This window comes from Mandrillus leucophaeus, unplaced genomic scaffold (genome assembly GCF_000951045.1).
Source record: "Mandrillus leucophaeus isolate KB7577 unplaced genomic scaffold, Mleu.le_1.0 Scaffold1154, whole genome shotgun sequence".
NCBI classification, from domain to species: Eukaryota; Metazoa; Chordata; class Mammalia; order Primates; family Cercopithecidae; genus Mandrillus; species Mandrillus leucophaeus.
Genome location: NW_012099810.1, coordinates 393,802 through 409,861, shown reverse-complemented (window position 1 = coordinate 409,861; position 16,060 = coordinate 393,802). Strand labels below are relative to the sequence as shown.

The window sequence follows — 16,060 nt, the reverse complement described above, 5'->3', positions numbered from 1 at the left end:
CTTTTTCACTGTTGATGGGAGTGTAAATTAGTTCAACTGTTGTGGAAGACAGTGTGGCATTTCCTCAAAGATCTAGAACCAGAAATACCATTTGACCCAGCAATCCCATTACTGGGTATATACCCCAAGGATTATAAATCATTCTACTGTAAAGAACACATGCACACATATGTTTATTGCAGCACTATTCACAATAGCAAAGACTTGGAACCAACCCAACTGCCCATCAATGATAGACTGGATAAAGAAAATGTGGCACATATACACCATGGAATACTATACAGCCATAAGAAAGGATGAGTTCATGTCCTTTGCAGGGACACGGATGAAGCTGGAAACCATCATTCTCAGCAAACTAACACAGGAACAGAAAATCAAACACCATGTGTTCTCATTCACAAGTGGGAGCTGAACAATGAGAATACATGGACACAGGGAAGGGAATGTAACACACCAGGGCCTGCCATGGGATAGGGGGCAATGGGAGGGATAGCATTAGGAGAAATACCTAACGTAGATGATGGGTTGATGGGTGCAGCAAACAACCATGGAGCATGTATACTATGCAGCAAACCTGCACCATCTGCACATGTATCCCACGAGCAACAGATGTTCATGATGGTTGTAAAGGATCAACTGTATTTTAAAACATAATATATTTTTTAAATCTATAATTCTTTTATAAACACATTCACGTTGTTCAAACTATAACCAATAGTTTTTTTTTTGTTTGCTTTTTTTAACTTTCATTTTAAGTTTAGGGGTACAAGTCCAGGTTTGTTACATAGGTAAACCTGTGTCTTGAAGGTTTGTTGTACAGATTGTTTCATCATCCAGGTGTTAAGCCTAGATTTCTCAAAAGGGAAAACACACCAAATATATGTTCTTAAAGGTCAAGGGCTGGGTTTTGTATAATAACTAGACCATTATCTGTAGGATTGGAGACCTTGGTCAAAGACCATAATAAAATATTAATCTTTGCTGAACACATTCCCATATCTAACCATCTAGTCAAAAGAGCTTATCTGCTGCATTTTTAAAGAATAACAGGTGGCCTTTTGTCATTTTATGCCTCTCTATCTGAGCCAAACTATATAATCATTTGCATTATACCTTTGACTCAAAAACTTTTATATGTTTAGGCTATCAAGAATTATTTTTAGTGGTTCCTAAATCATTTTAATCCTCAGAACTACTTTGGCCAATATTTGTCTTTGTTAAAAGTTAAAGGTGAGCACTCAGTACTATGTGAAAATGAACGCAATATTTAATTTTTAGTTTTGTCCTGTTAACATTAGATGATGCCCAGATAGTAAGCCTTTTCGGTAATGTAATCAATGGATGAGGAATTTGACCATTGTTGAAGGTTTTGTATATAAGAAGTCAGTACAACGTTGACCAAAATATTAACCAGCCAGCCAGAGAAACAGAATCCTAACTATTTCTGAGGAAACTGTAAGTAGAACTTCTGCTGAACAAAATTGTTATTTGAATTATTAGATTTTTTCTTTATCCCAAGAGATGCATTCTTTAAAGGCTTAGATACTTGTTGCAGATTCACCTGTATAAATGTATCTGTTTAAATTATGGCTTATCCCTCTAGGATTTGATTTTTTTTTTGTATGGACATGAGATTCTTAATTATGGAAAGACAAATTTGTTTATTATTGCAATTAGTGCCAAATGTGAAAATCTCATAATTTCTTAATTATTGAACTACAAATTTGTTTATTAAGTTCCTAATGTGAAAGTCTAGTCTCTATGATTCTTCTTTTTGAGAAGGAATAGATCAGTACTCTATTGTCATATAATTGACTGTATTAATATGCTATGTTGACTATTTAATATCATACAAATCAACTGCTGTTGAATTGAACATTATTAATACTATTGTGAAACTTTATAGGCTACTAAAACATTTATTTAAATTATAAACCTTTCAAAACAGAAGTCTAGACCAAATTATATAAATCTCCCTGGGGATGTCCCTATAAAAGCTGGCCCAGGGTCACACTGAAGAAGTATTACAGTGGGAAGAACATAGCCTTTGGAAATAGACTATCTAGTTTCAAATACGGGCTCCACTACTTTCTATGTATTTGATTGGGTGAGTCCTCTTTTAGCCTTACCTTGGTTATTTGTAAAATGAATAATATAACGCTACCTACTTCATAGAGTTGCTATGAGAATTAAATGAGATAATAGTAATAATAACTATATCTAATTAATGTTTATAAGATACCCAGCATGTTAAGAACTTTATTTTTGTTATCATAATGAATTCCCCTAACATAGAGAAGTGTACTATTACAGGCCTTATTCTGTAGATGAGAAACTGTCTTAGCAAAGATAGTTCATTTCACGTATACCATGTTGAACACACAGTACAGCACACAGTGAACCCTCTGTATGTGTTAATTACTGGTATTTTCCTAGGACTTGGCAACAAGCATTTTGAGAAATTTATTCTGCCCTTGAACATCTTTGAGCCCGTTGGGGTGTTCTCCAACGCAATCAGTAGGTTAAGTGTCCTAACTTTGCAATGGCAAATCACTTAATAGAGGCCATGTGGCTTCCTGAAATGTTTGATGAAAGCCTCTGGTTTGAATGTTCCAACACTACTGGTTAGTCTTTCTATATTAGTTTATCTCTGCCTAAAATATCATGGTAAAAACAAGGCTAAGTTAAAAACTGATTTTTTTTTTTTTTTTTTTTTTTTTTTTTTTTTTTTGAGACGGAGTCTTGCACTGTCTCCTGGGCTGGAGTGCAACGGGGTGATCCCTACTCACTGCAACCTCCACCTCCCGGGTTCAAGGACTCTTCCGCCTCAGCCTCCCGAGTAGCTGGGATTACAGGCGCGTGTCACCACACCCAGCTAATTTTTTTGTATTTTTAGTAGAGACGGGGTTTCATCGTGTTAGCCAGGATGGCTCGATCTCCTGACCTCGTGATCCACCCGCCTTGGCCTCCCAAAGTGTTGGGTTTGCAGGCATGAGCTACCACGCCCAGCCGAAAACTGATTTTTAAGAGATACCCTTAAATCTAATCCTATACTAAATCAGTGGGCAAACTATTAGACCAGAGAGTCAGATTTAGGCCTTCAGAGTTCTGGTCTGGCTTTACTGTAAATCACGAACTATGCTATATGCTCTGCATGAATTACTATAAATGGGTTTTACTGAAATACTATCAGCAACTGGGAAGTCACCACTTTTCAAAGAATTCCACTTGAATCCAAAGATCCAAATGTTACAAATTCCTCACTGTATTCAAGTCAAATATTTATACATGTGACCTCCAAATATTGCTCCTAACATATAGTTTCTCGATAAATATTTATTGAATAATTTGTTTCTGACACACTAAAAATGAAGTGATTTAAAACTGTCCTCTACATGGCTCACCTTCAAATATTTGAGGACAACATCACTTCTCTACTGAAGCTTTTTCACCAGCTTAATATCTGAGGATTCTCAAACTTATAATTGGTGACTACAACATAGAAGGAAATGTGGGTGTTTTGGGTCTAATATCAAATATAGTCTATAAGGCTGGGTGTGGTGGCTCATGTCCATAATCCCAGTGCTTTGGGAAGCCCAGGCGGGAAGATACCTTGAGGCCAGGAGTTCGAGACCAGCCTGAGTAATGTAGAAACACCCTATTTCTTTAAAAAAAAAAAAAAAATTAGCTAGATGAACACCTGTAGTCCCAACTACCCTGGAAGCAGAGGTGAGAAAATCACATAATAACCTCAAATCAGTAAATGTTTGTGGACTAACTATTATAAACAACATTTAAAATCATCATGATGACTTTGAACACACATTATATAGAGATTGGATATAGAGAAGTCAAAGGCCCACACATCCCTCACGCAAAACTGGGCTCTCAAAATAAGCAGGCGAAAGTCTTAAACATAAAGCATAATAAGGACACATTGTTATGCCAATTAGAGGCTTTTATTTTCTTTTTTTGCCAATTAAGATTAATTCAGTATGGCTTGAAACCAAGTGGGAAATGTTCTTAAACAAAAGGAATCAAACAGTGAAAACATGTTAAGCATTAAAAGCATTAAGTTACCTGTGCTGACATCCACATGTCCCAGTTTATTGCCAAGAGAATATAATCAAACCCAAGCATTCCTCTACTTGGCACAAAGGTAAAATTGGCATAAAATATAAGCATTATGAAAGTATAATGGGTTAATCATGGCACCGGTTATTCTTTTCTTTCAGGCAGGTCCAAAATGTGGCTGCTTTTAACAATGGCAAGTTTGATATCCGTACTGGGGACTACACATGGTCTCTTTGGAAAATTAAATCCTGAAAGCCCTGAAGCAACTATGAACATTGTAAGTTACTCTGGGAAAAAACTCCATAAAACTAAAAGATGCTATTATTTAAAATCATAATGAGTTAAAGATTTTATATGACCAATTAAAAATAAACAGTAATATTCATTTATTAGATATATCTAAAAATCAACTAAAATTTCACCTTTTGGGTTTTCTTCCTCAGAGTCAGATGATTACTTATTGGGGATACCCAAATGAAGAATACGAAGTTGTGACTGAAGATGGTTACATCCTTGAAGTCAACAGAATTCCTTATGGGAAGAAAAATTCAGGGAATACAGGTATATGTGAGCTTCTTTTCTTCCTTCTTTTCTCTCTTTTTTGCTTTCCTTCTTTATTCTTCCTTCCCTCTCTCTTTTCTTCCTCCATCTTTTCATTCTTTTGTTCTTCCCTTTTTCCTCCTTTTATTTCTTCCTAAAAATATAATGTCTTGCTGATTCTGGAAATGCAAAAATAAGCTATATTTTTGGTCTTCAAGGAGATCATCATCAAGCCAATGAAATAGGTAAGTAAATGAGTGATTATAATAATATGTGATAAGCTCAAGCTACAGCTGTGCATAGGATATTAAACTGAAAGTTTTAATAAAACCACCTACCCCAGCTAGGGGAGTCAAGGAAAGCTCACTCTCAGAAACAATAACTGGATGAAGATCTAGAGGATCAGGAACAGTTAGCCAGGGTGCATGTTGCAGAGGGGAAGATGGGGAGCCAATTCCAGGCTCATTTCCCAAACACATACAGGCCAATTTTCACTAGTATTATCAAAAATTTACCTTTTTATCATTGTAGAAAAGTTGTGAAGTATAAAAAGAAAAAAAAATTACTCGTAATTTTACCACTCACATTTTACCAAATTTAACATTGTGCTGAATTACCTGAGAATATAATTTTTTCAATAGTTTTATTGAGATGTAACTGGCATATAATAAGCTGCTCATATTTAAGGTGTGCAGTTTCATAAGTTTTGGCATCTGAGAAATCAACTCCCTGAGAAATCATCACCACAATTAAGATAAGATATTCAAAAATAATCAACTCAATCAGGCAAATGTGTTTAGTGCTAGTCATATGGAAGACTGTTTCTAGCCTCACGTTTATCCTAGAATAAGGAATGCATTTATAAAGTTTATAAACATTTTTCTTCCTTAGGCCAGAGACCTGTTGTGTTTTTGCAGCATGGTTTGCTTGCATCAGCCACAAACTGGATTTCCAACCTGCCGAACAACAGCCTTGCCTTCATTCTGGCAGACGCTGGTTATGATGTGTGGCTGGGCAATAGCAGAGGAAACACCTGGGCCAGGAGAAACTTGTACTATTCACCAGATTCAGTTGAATTCTGGGCTTTCAGGTAAACAAAAGGGACAATTAAAAATAAACACTGGGCTTTAAAAGCATAGGCATTTGCCCCTTCTAATCCAGTCCCATTTTAACAAATTACACTCCTAGTAGGAGGATAGATAAGTCATTTTCATTCTAAACCATTCTTGGAGTCTTCCATGTATCTCATTCCTAGGGTAGTTTTTCCTTCAAACTTCCTGCGATCTCAAGAGTCTCCCATTAGGGAATCCCTGAGTGTGCTTTTCCAAATGGAATGAACAATATGGCTGAAGCAAGGAAATTCACTGCCCCCAGAAAATTCCAAAGGAATGTCCATATGGACTCAAGAGAGATGTGAAAACCCAGTTGGGGGTAGGAGAACAGCAATCTGAATCATCATCAATAGGAGGGGTAGGGAGACTGAAATTCAGATGTCATGGAGAGATTATCACAGGCTTCTCTCACTGGTCTTCTTGTGCCTTATTCCGGGAAATTACTGATGGAGGTAGAGAACAGAAGAAAACCTGGCTGCTGATGCTAAGGCATGAAAGTGTTCCAAGAGTTCTAGCAGCTGAAAGGAAACCTGTGTGTCCCAGGTGTAGCGGGGAAAGGGAAAATGACATGAGTGAAGACTGAGGTGCTGATGGGGCAGTAGTGGTGACAGTGAGAGCCTTGGGCCTCATTCTGAGTGCACAGAGAAGTTTTAACAGGGGAGTGGCATAATACAGTTTTCGTTTTCAAAATATCATGTTGGCTGATTTGTGAAAAATAAAACAGAGAAATATAGGATTTATGTTAAATGACACTGGAACACAGCATACACATTATTATTAAATCTGACATTTCATTTCAGGGATGGAAATAATTCCCACTTACAGATACTATCTTGTTTGGATTCAATTGTGCTGCAGTGCTGTGCTTCATAAATGATGTCAGTTGTTTATAAGAAGCCGCCCCAAAGGACACCTGACATTCACTGAGGGTCTATAAGCATCAATGTTTAGAGAATCCAGTTTTCTGTATCCCAAAGGGATCATTAGCTATAAATGCTTGAATTTTAGAAACAATAGCAAGGAAATGTATTCACTTTCATTTTGTCTTTTTCCTTTCAGCTTTGATGAAATGGCTAAATATGACCTTCCAGCCACAATCGACTTCATTGTAAACAAAACTGGACAGAAGCAGCTACACTATGTCGGCCATTCCCAGGGTACCACCATCGGTAAGTAATGGCAGTCAAGGCCAAGTGGTTTACTTCTCATAAACATTTTCCCAGTGGTTATGGTAGGCATGTTAGCAACCACATTAATTGCTTTCCATTCATGCAATGCCTCCAACAACACGATGACATATGGACAATTATAATTCCTATTATATGGGAAAACAAAACAAGGGGATGCAGTTCGTGCAAGGTTACATGGATTATTACCAATAGGGTAGCTCAGGCAGTCTGATTCCCAAGCACATACTCTGAAGCATTATACCATACAGCCACTGAACTGAGTTTATTCATTTGACTGTATTTATGGGACAGGCTCCTATGATGTATCCAAAGAATACAGAAATAAATAAAATAGAAGAGAACTTCTGCCTTTGTGCCACTTATACTCTAGAGATAGGAAGCAGAGAAAATAAAAAAGGTTACAAAGCAAAATATAATATATTTTAGATAATGGTAAAGCTATGGAGAGAAAATAACCCAGTGAATTACATTAGAGAGCACCAGAGGGGTCACAGAAATTGTAGATAGGTAACACAAGCACTCTTTGGGTAAAGCCATGATGAAGGTCAGAGAGTGAGTCATGTGCCTACCTCGTAGGCATCAGATGTTCCAGAAAGAGAGAATAGCAAGTGAGAAGAATCTGAAGCTGGAGCACACCTAGTTTGTTCAAGGAACAGCAGTGAAGCTATGCCTTGTGTGAATAAATCAAATTGAGAAAGAGACAAGACAGAGTGAGAGACGAGATCACAGAGGCTCGGGAGGAAAGACTGTTCAAGGCACTTTGGCTGTTGTAGGGATTTTAACTTTCATTCTGAGAAAAAAAGAAAACTGCAGAATAACTTTGAATTGAAGAGTTACATGATTCATAACAGGATCCCTTTTGTTGCCAGGGGCAAAGGGGCAGGAACAGAGAACCAATTAGAGGACGCGTATAGTACCCATGTGGGAGATGGTGGTGACCTGGATGAAGGGTGTTCTTGGAAAAACCATTCTTCCACAAATAGAATCAGACTACATATTATATAGTTCTCTAAATGTGAAATGGTTTTTTTAGGCCATTGTTGAGTCTCATCAATATGTCATTATTGACAGTGGGAGGGCCTTGCCTATGTAGCTATACTGCAGAGTTAAACTTGATAACTACTTGATCACATCCTCATCTGCTAGTATACTACTGCTTACAAAATTAATTACTGAATGTATTTACTATGTATAGATAATTTGAATTCTCTTGGGTCCTCATTTATCAAGCATTTACTATGTGCCAAGAATCATGATAAATTCTTTCTTTATATGATTTACTTCCTTCAGTTCCTAACAACCTAATGAAGCACTCACCACTATCCTTGTATTTCAGACAGGGAAACAGTGGTTCTTAGAGATTAGGTGGCTTGTCCAAGGTCACAAAACTAATAAACCACAGAGCCAGGATTCAAATCGAGTTTCGTCATATCTTAAAATTCTACTCTTAACCTTTCCACTTATATACTCTACTCATATTAAGTGTTAATTAATTATCTCATTGTGATGATATAAATTTAAATTCCTAAAAAATATAGCACAAATAACTATTTTTTGTAACCATGTGAGTATCCCAAATTTGGTCTATTTTCTAAGGTCAGATAAGGGTTTATGATAACTTTTAAAACGTTACAGCCTCATGTCCCCATAGAAAAATCTATGAAAATAAAACAAATATACCAAAATCTAATTACTCTGAGCCAGCAGAGATGCCAAGTTCTCAGGTTTTCTCAAACACCATCCTTAGTAAGTCCAAAATAATGTCACACTTGTACAAACAAACAAACAAAACAACAACAACACACACACACACACCTTTTTCACCAGTTCCTGGTTCTTTTTCAGGTTTTATTGCCTTTTCCACCAATCCCAGCCTGGCAAAAAGAATCAAAACCTTCTATGCTCTAGCTCCTGTTGCCACTGTGAAGTATACAAAAAGCCTTATAAACAAACTTAGATTTGTTCCTGAATTCCTCTTTAAGGTATGCAATTCTCTTTAATTAAGTGAATCGAAGATACTCGATTGCCCATGGATTTTAAAGTTATAGAAAGAGAACAGAGTTATAAAAAGAGAATAATCATTTTTATATCCAAAAGTGGAACTGTATGCACCTGTATTATTTCTTTGATAGCACTGACCATGTTTGAATCTCCTCTACAGCCTGCGAGATCCCCTTCTTTCTTTGTTCTTGATTAGCTTCATGTGGGTCAGCAATGCCTGGGAGTAGATTTGCTTTTTCACAGATGGTTTATCAAGCACTCTACACAGTTGTGTCAAGGCTGTGATTCCCCTCCAGGAGGAGGGAAGAGGAAATAAAAATAAGACAAAATAGTAAAATAAGAAGACTAACCCACTCGGGACAGAGAGACTGGAAAGAGGAGGGAAAGGAAGGAAAGGGAAAAGGAGAAGAGGAAGAAATAAATCAATGATTGAGTGAGGCAAACACCTTGAGATCTCTCGTGGCTTTCCCTTTTGGCTTTCCTAAGAGCTCCTTCATCTTTAAACGGGGATTTCATAAGTCAGTAGTGTGGATTTCAATACATTATAAATGTTAAGTGCCTTATGCAGTAGGCACACGTTATCAATTAATCTTTTTGTTTGACAGTGCTTAATACCCTAATTCTCTCACTCAGTGAAACCAACACACACACACACACACACACACACACACACACTCTTTCCTTTAGGAGAACGGTTTAGCCTCAGGCTATAAAATATAATGATTCCATTTCCTTCTATGGTTTTGTACTATTCATCTCTTTTCATTCTGTATTAATATGTATGTTTAAAGCCTAAGAGAACTTACCTATAGGCAAACTACATTTGGAAAACTTTTATTAAAATCCAAAATTTTGTGATGACCCAGATATTTTTATTGGCTACATCAATTGAGAACTTCTTTCCTACTTGTACTCAGATTTTCTGATAGGCAATGCAGACGTAGATTAAAATTTAGAAAAGCGCTAGACCTCAAGTTAGAGGCTTGGGTAAGGATTCTAGGTATAATCGAGCTCTAATTAGCCCAAGACCCTGACTCATGTTAACCTCATGTTTCCTCATTTATAAAATAGAGATGACAAAATATCTGCCTTCCTCAAAGAGAGTTGGGGCAAACTCTTTCTATTCTTATACTGAGCCTCAGTGCCTCTGTAAAGGCTTTGCTGAAAATATGGCCAAGTCACCATTTCTCCTCCCAAACTTTTCACAATTTATTGCTGAAATCTCACATCTTGGCACTTCATTATGACAGTCTGCCATGTATTTTTAAGATTTTATCCCACAACCCCTATCACCCCAACTAGATTGTACTCTTTATGTCTTATACTTCCTCTCAGCAGCCAGTACTGTTCTGTGCCACAATAGATACCCAGTATTGATATCTGCGCTGCCCATTTCACAGCTTTCTTGAGGGAATTAACTAAATGAAAGTATTGGAAATTCCTAAAACAACATGTAAAAATAAGAATATATCATCATCCTAATCACACATGTATAAGTAGATTAGATAAACTAGTGAGTCTTTTCTGCAGCTTGATTGCTACAACCCTCTAATAGTGCCTTTATTTTTCAGATTATATTTGGTAACAAAATGTTCTTGCCACACAACTTCTTTGATCAATTTCTTGCTACTGAAGTGTGCTCCCGCCAGACACTGAATCTCCTTTGCAGCAATGCCTTATTTATCATTTGTGGATTTGACAGTAAGAACTTTAACACGGTTAGTATGCATTTCAATTTCTATATTTTGAGCAACATCTTTGATTACTTGTTTCATTGCCACTTAGAAATGGTACTTTATGAGAACTAGGAGTAGGTTCAGAACTGCGATATCCTGATAAACATGAGAGAAATCACAAATCATTGCTCCCAATTTTGTCACTTCCAGCATCCTTCCATCACCCCAATTGCCCCTAAAACAAATAAACAACATGAAGAAAAAAAAAACAATTTACTACTCAGTTATGACCACCTAAATACTAGGTGTTACATTTAAATTCTGTGAGAGAAAGGACTGAACCATATATTTTAGTGGCTCCTTTGTGAGAAAAATGTCTTTATTGAATAAATGTTTTCAATAAATATTTCTAACGCTGACAGTAATTTCCATCAATCTTACAGACCATATTTCTGAGCAACTATTTATGTAAGACTTTGCCCATATTCTTTTTTTGAGACGGGGTCTCGCTCTGTCACCTAGGCTGGAGTACAGTGGTGCGATCTCGGCTCACTGCAAGCTCTGCCTCCCAGGTTCACACCATTCTCCTGCCTCAGCCTCCCGAGTAGCTGGAACTACAGGGGCCCGCCACCATGCCCAGCAATTTTTTTGTATTTGTAGTAGAGACGGGGTTTCATCGCATTAGCGAGGATGGTCTTGATCTCCTGACCTCATGATCCACACGCCTCGGCCTCCCAAAGTGCTGGGATTACAGGCGTGGGCCACCGTGCCTGGCTGACTTTGCCCATATTCTTTATCTACCTTTTCATTCACTTTGTATTGAGTTCGAGTTTCAAAACATACGTGACAAAATACACTATCATGAAGTAGTTAAGAGTATGGATTTAGGTCAGTTTAAATTCAAACCCTACATTTGGAACTGAGTTAAACTCCTCTGTCTTGATTTCCTCATCCACGAAATGGGTTATTGTGAAGATCAAATGAGCTAGTATGTTTAAAGCATATAGAACATTGTACAAAGCATATAGCACATAGTAATAGCATATAAGGTTTTCTACTACTATTCATAGACAACTATCTCCACTCAAAATTGTCACTTTAGTTATATACCCTTGAACACCTAAGAAAATTACATCTATTGATAAGAAAGTATAATTCTATGAAGTGTTGTAGTTACTTGTCATTCCATATGTGGAGTTTAACAGAGAGTAGCCTATCCTCATCACACTAAGAAAAGGCAGAACAAATTATTGCATTCCATTAGTGAGAGTCTTATAAGTAAAATAATAGTAAAATAAGACAAAGGAAATTGGAGATGCCATCTTCTGCATAATAATTTGCAGAAGAGAATCTTCAGTCTCCAATGAAGGTGGCCAATTTGTTTCACTCTGGCCACAGTCTGCTGTATTAATGGCATTAAGAGTCACTATAAAGTGGCCCTCTGCAACTTGAGAAAGGAACTTCAGTTTGCTGCCTGGGGTTCTGCAAAGGAAGAGGCCTGTGGGTGAATACTTAACCTACAGCACTCTAGCACTGGGTAGAGAAGCATAAAAGCTGAGAATTTAGGCTCAGAGACCCAAATTAAAGTATCTGGCTCCATTCTGTGTGGATCTTGGACATTTCTCTAAACTTCTTTGTGCCCCAATTTTCATTTTGATAAAATGGAACTAATAAGTTCTCCTCATTAGGCAGCTACAAATTAGATGGGTTAACACATGCAATTGCACCCTGCAAATTCTGAAGTGACATACAAATGTGTTATTCATATCCTTCCAGTAAATGCTACCTTTAAACACTTGACCTGAATCAGAAAACATAAATCTTTACTGTTTTTAAGAAACTGAGTATGTGTCTACATATGCATATAATATGTGTGTGTGTTGATTTCTAGAGTCGCTTGGATGTGTATGTATCACATAATCCAGCAGGAACTTCTGTTCAAAACATGTTGCATTGGAGCCAGGTATTGTTTTCCAAATGCTGTTAAAACTTATTTTGTGGGTCTCAACCCTTTTCACTTTACCTAAACACATTTTTAAAATATCCTGCTGAGTACACCTAGAAGGTAATTTTTCTGGCACTGATAACCATACAAAAGTAACTATGAATTTATTTCAAAGAAGCAAATGCTTTTTATGACTTAGCATGCAAGAAAAATTATTTTGAGTGAAGCTGCATTTAAACTTACATAAATACCTTGTCTTAGATTATTAATCATCTTTTGGAATAAGAAAAGTGTTTCTTAATAATTGTTTAAGTTGAAAATAAACTGCTTGGAAATGTTTGAATTTTATTTTTCACAATATAATAATTTTTATTTGTTTGTTTTTAATTTCTCTATGTTAGGCTGTTAAGTCTGGGAAATTCCAAGCTTATGACTGGGGAAGCCCAGTTCAGAATAGGATGCACTATAATCAGGTAAGCTTCTTAAAGTTGGAATTATTCACATTTTGAACAATACTAACTATTTAAATATTAAAGAAGAAATTATGTTAACTGTGCATCTATTTTCCAAAGGAATGTTGATGTGCTGTCTCCCATTCTCCCACATGACTACGCATTCATTCTCTGGTGCCTAGGCTCATTTAAAGCTGCCCTCAAAGTACTACATCCCCATGTGTGAGAGACTTCCCAGGACTTACCACTCCCATTGCCATTACACAGACCTGTCCCATATCCCAGATCCCCAGCAAACTGTCCTCTCCTTTCTGAAGTACAAATACCTGATATAATAAGCTAATAATTCTAACTGTTCATGAGATAGAGTTGGAATTTCCAGTCTTCTTAAACATTATCCCTCCCTTTGTTGACAGCCAGAGGAGTGATTTCACTGGAATATATTCCCAAACAGAAGAAAAAGATGCTGTGCTTGCCGGTCAAGGCTGGAAATATTTTACAATAGGCAGAGGCCTTTGGCATAGGCAGACATATTAAGCAGTCCTCGCACTTGTTGTACTAAGAATCCAGACTTAGGAGTTTATCTTATCTTCAGTCAGTATGAGTTTAGGCAATCATTTCTTCATCTCTTCACCTAGGCTCAGGAAGTTGTTGACAGGATTTAGTGCTATAATATCTATAAGCTCTTAGCTCAGTGTAAGCTCTCAGGTTATCATTGACTATTTTTGAACAAGGGAAGTACCCTATAGTATTTTGTAACCTTCTCTTCTTCCTTTTCACCACATCCAATTTTTCCATCCAAGTAGTAGCTGAACAACTCTACTAATTTTCATCTGTTTCCATGACTCAAAATTTAGAAGGGATTGATATGTTTTAACAACAATGTCCTATGTGTAGAGAAGGCGTCCCCCAACCTTGATTTTGCATTTTTGATGTCTTTAAAGTTTTCAGAATAGCATGAGATAAAACTTCTGTTGAAAACATTTTTTCCCTCCACCAACACCTTCTCAAAATCTCCAAAACACAGGCTTGCTTTGAGTCTCTCTTTCTAATGGGCTCTAATACTCATAATCAGAGGACTACATCTTAGAGGAACAAGAAACCCAGTCCCGAAGTCCACCCTTCTTCCAACCAAACCAATAATATACCAGGTTGGTCTTTAACTAACTGAAGCAGTGACACTAATTTAAGAGCCAGGGCCAGCATCTGGAAAACTCTTTGAATAATAGGATATAAGTAAAATAAACTGGGTTTATAATTATGAATATTCTCCATACTACTCCCTTTTCTCTAATATTTAGGAAATATAATAGAAATCATGAAAATATTAGGGAAAATTACATATCATAAAATATTTTGCTATGGCAAATTGGCTATTACACAAAAGGTGAGAATACATAAACTTTGAGTATATTGGATTACTATTCTTGGAACTATGATCTAAAAGAATTCTAACAAAATTCTCTCTGAGCAGCAAGAAAATTCGAGATAATTTTCTTATTCCCTTTTCTGCTTTGTAAACCTCTTTAAAATATATGTGTGAATTGTGATTTTCAAGAAATAGGACATGGGGATGATAATACCCTTTCTCAGAATTTGAGGCAACATTTTGTAAATACTCAGGTAAGTATTCGACAATTACAGTTCCATAACTGAAACAACTGACCTATCCCCTGACCATACTGGGAAGTCAATACAGAGCCAAAATAAATGACTCGGGACATTTTAAGATCATATTTTAGAGTGTTTGGGTAGAAACAACCTATTAACAATTAGAATCTAATCAAATCCATTTCCTTTAGCTTGAGTTGCAATCTATGTTCTTAATTTGTAAGACTTACTGTCTGAAGCCTTACTATTCAGAGCAGGGTTTGGAGCCAATGGCATCAGAATCACCTATGAATGCAGAATCTCAGGCTCTTCCCCAGATCTACTGAATCAGAATCTTTACTTCAACAAGATCCTCAGGCGATTCACAGGCCCATTAGAATTTGAGAAGCACTGATCTAAAACATATTGCATTCACTTTGCTCTGTGGATAAAGGTGGTTTTCTCTGTGCAATCATTGCTAGAATTCACTTATAAAACTGTCAGTTAGTGTTATACACTCTACTTGAAGAATAAGTACTGGGTTTAAAGTGTGTTTACCTAAACTCTGGTTCTTTCTCTTGTCTTTTCTAGTCCCAACCTCCCTACTACAATGTGACAGCCATGACTGTACCAATTGCAGTGTGGAGCGGTGGCGAGGACCTATTGGCTGACCCCCAAGACGTTGGCCTTTTGCTTCCAAAACTCTCCAATCTTGTTTACCACAAGGAGATTCCTTTTTACAATCACTTGGATTTTATCTGGGCAATGGACGCCCCTCAAGAAGTTTACAATGAAATTGTTTCTATGATATCCAAAGATGAAAAGTAGTTCTGGATTTAAAGAATTATCCATTTGTTTTTCCAAAATACTTTATTGTCTCATACATAGTATTTTCCTAATGTTTGACATGCAGTGCTTGTTTCTGTAATTCTGACTTTAGAAATATATTGGCATCAACAAACTTCCATTTGTCATTTTGAATTTTTTTAATTTAAAGAAATTTGATTTTCACCTGGAAATTTATCTAGAAATACTTGAGAGAACATATTTCTGGGGAGGTGAAACTTCTCTTCTCATTTTCCCATTCAGTTTCTCTTCTGAACTCACTTATATATGAGCTGTGAGCCATAAGGGTTACCAAAGAACAGTGTTGGCTTCATATTCACTCTGCTTATGTACGCTTGATGCTGAGTATATTGCTTTCTATTGCTGATGAAGCCGAGTCTTTCCATCTGTGTAGTGGGGCCTATCACTTGCTATTTTGCAAATTTAATCCCATGGAAAGGCCAATTGGGATGTAAACTGGATCAACTCACTTTCACTTCCCAGGGAGTGGAGAGCAAGGGTAGTTTGGGAAGCAACAGATGACGTCAACCCTGATTCAGGAATTTGAGATGAAAAGGGTACGCTCTATTATTATTATTATTGTTCTGCCCTCATGTTTTTGGGTCTTAACCACCAAATAGGCACCAACTAACCA

The 16,060-nt window shown here is 36.8% G+C and overlaps 1 protein-coding gene across 4 annotated transcripts; it reads left to right on the top strand.

Moving 5' to 3' along the window:
* Positions 1-1,296: 1,296 nt before the first annotated feature.
* On the top strand, positions 1,297-15,542 carry LIPF (lipase, gastric). 4 transcript variants are annotated; one of them, XM_011998207.1, is made up of 11 exons: positions 1,349-1,455; positions 2,437-2,517; positions 4,236-4,351; positions 4,518-4,635; positions 5,605-5,704; positions 6,786-6,895; positions 8,762-8,898; positions 10,489-10,635; positions 12,485-12,556; positions 12,940-13,011; positions 15,172-15,542. In XM_011998207.1, the coding sequence occupies exons 3-11, from the start codon at positions 4,247-4,249 to the stop codon at positions 15,406-15,408; spliced, it is 1,098 nt and encodes a 365-aa protein (XP_011853597.1). In that variant the 5' UTR covers positions 1,349-1,455; positions 2,437-2,517; positions 4,236-4,246; the 3' UTR covers positions 15,409-15,542. The 4 variants fall into 4 exon arrangements, with proteins under 4 accessions (XP_011853579.1, XP_011853597.1, XP_011853591.1 ...); XM_011998199.1 differs by having other exon boundaries at positions 1,402-1,455; positions 5,506-5,704; positions 15,172-15,541; XM_011998189.1 differs by lacking the exon at positions 2,437-2,517 and having other exon boundaries at positions 1,297-1,455; positions 5,506-5,704.
* The last annotated feature ends 518 nt before the right edge of the window (positions 15,543-16,060 follow it).

Bases quoted from the DNA above. Each gene is read 5' to 3' on its own strand.
- LIPF (XM_011998189.1), top strand. From the start codon at position 4,247: ATGTGGCTGCTTTTAACAATGGCAAGTTTGATATCCGTACTGGGGACT. The intron at 4,352-4,517 runs GTAAGTTACTCT...TTTCTTCCTCAG, and splicing joins CTGAAGCAACTATGAACATT to AGTCAGATGATTACTTATTG. The intron at 6,896-8,761 runs GTAAGTAATGGC...GTTCTTTTTCAG, and splicing joins TTCCCAGGGTACCACCATCG to GTTTTATTGCCTTTTCCACC.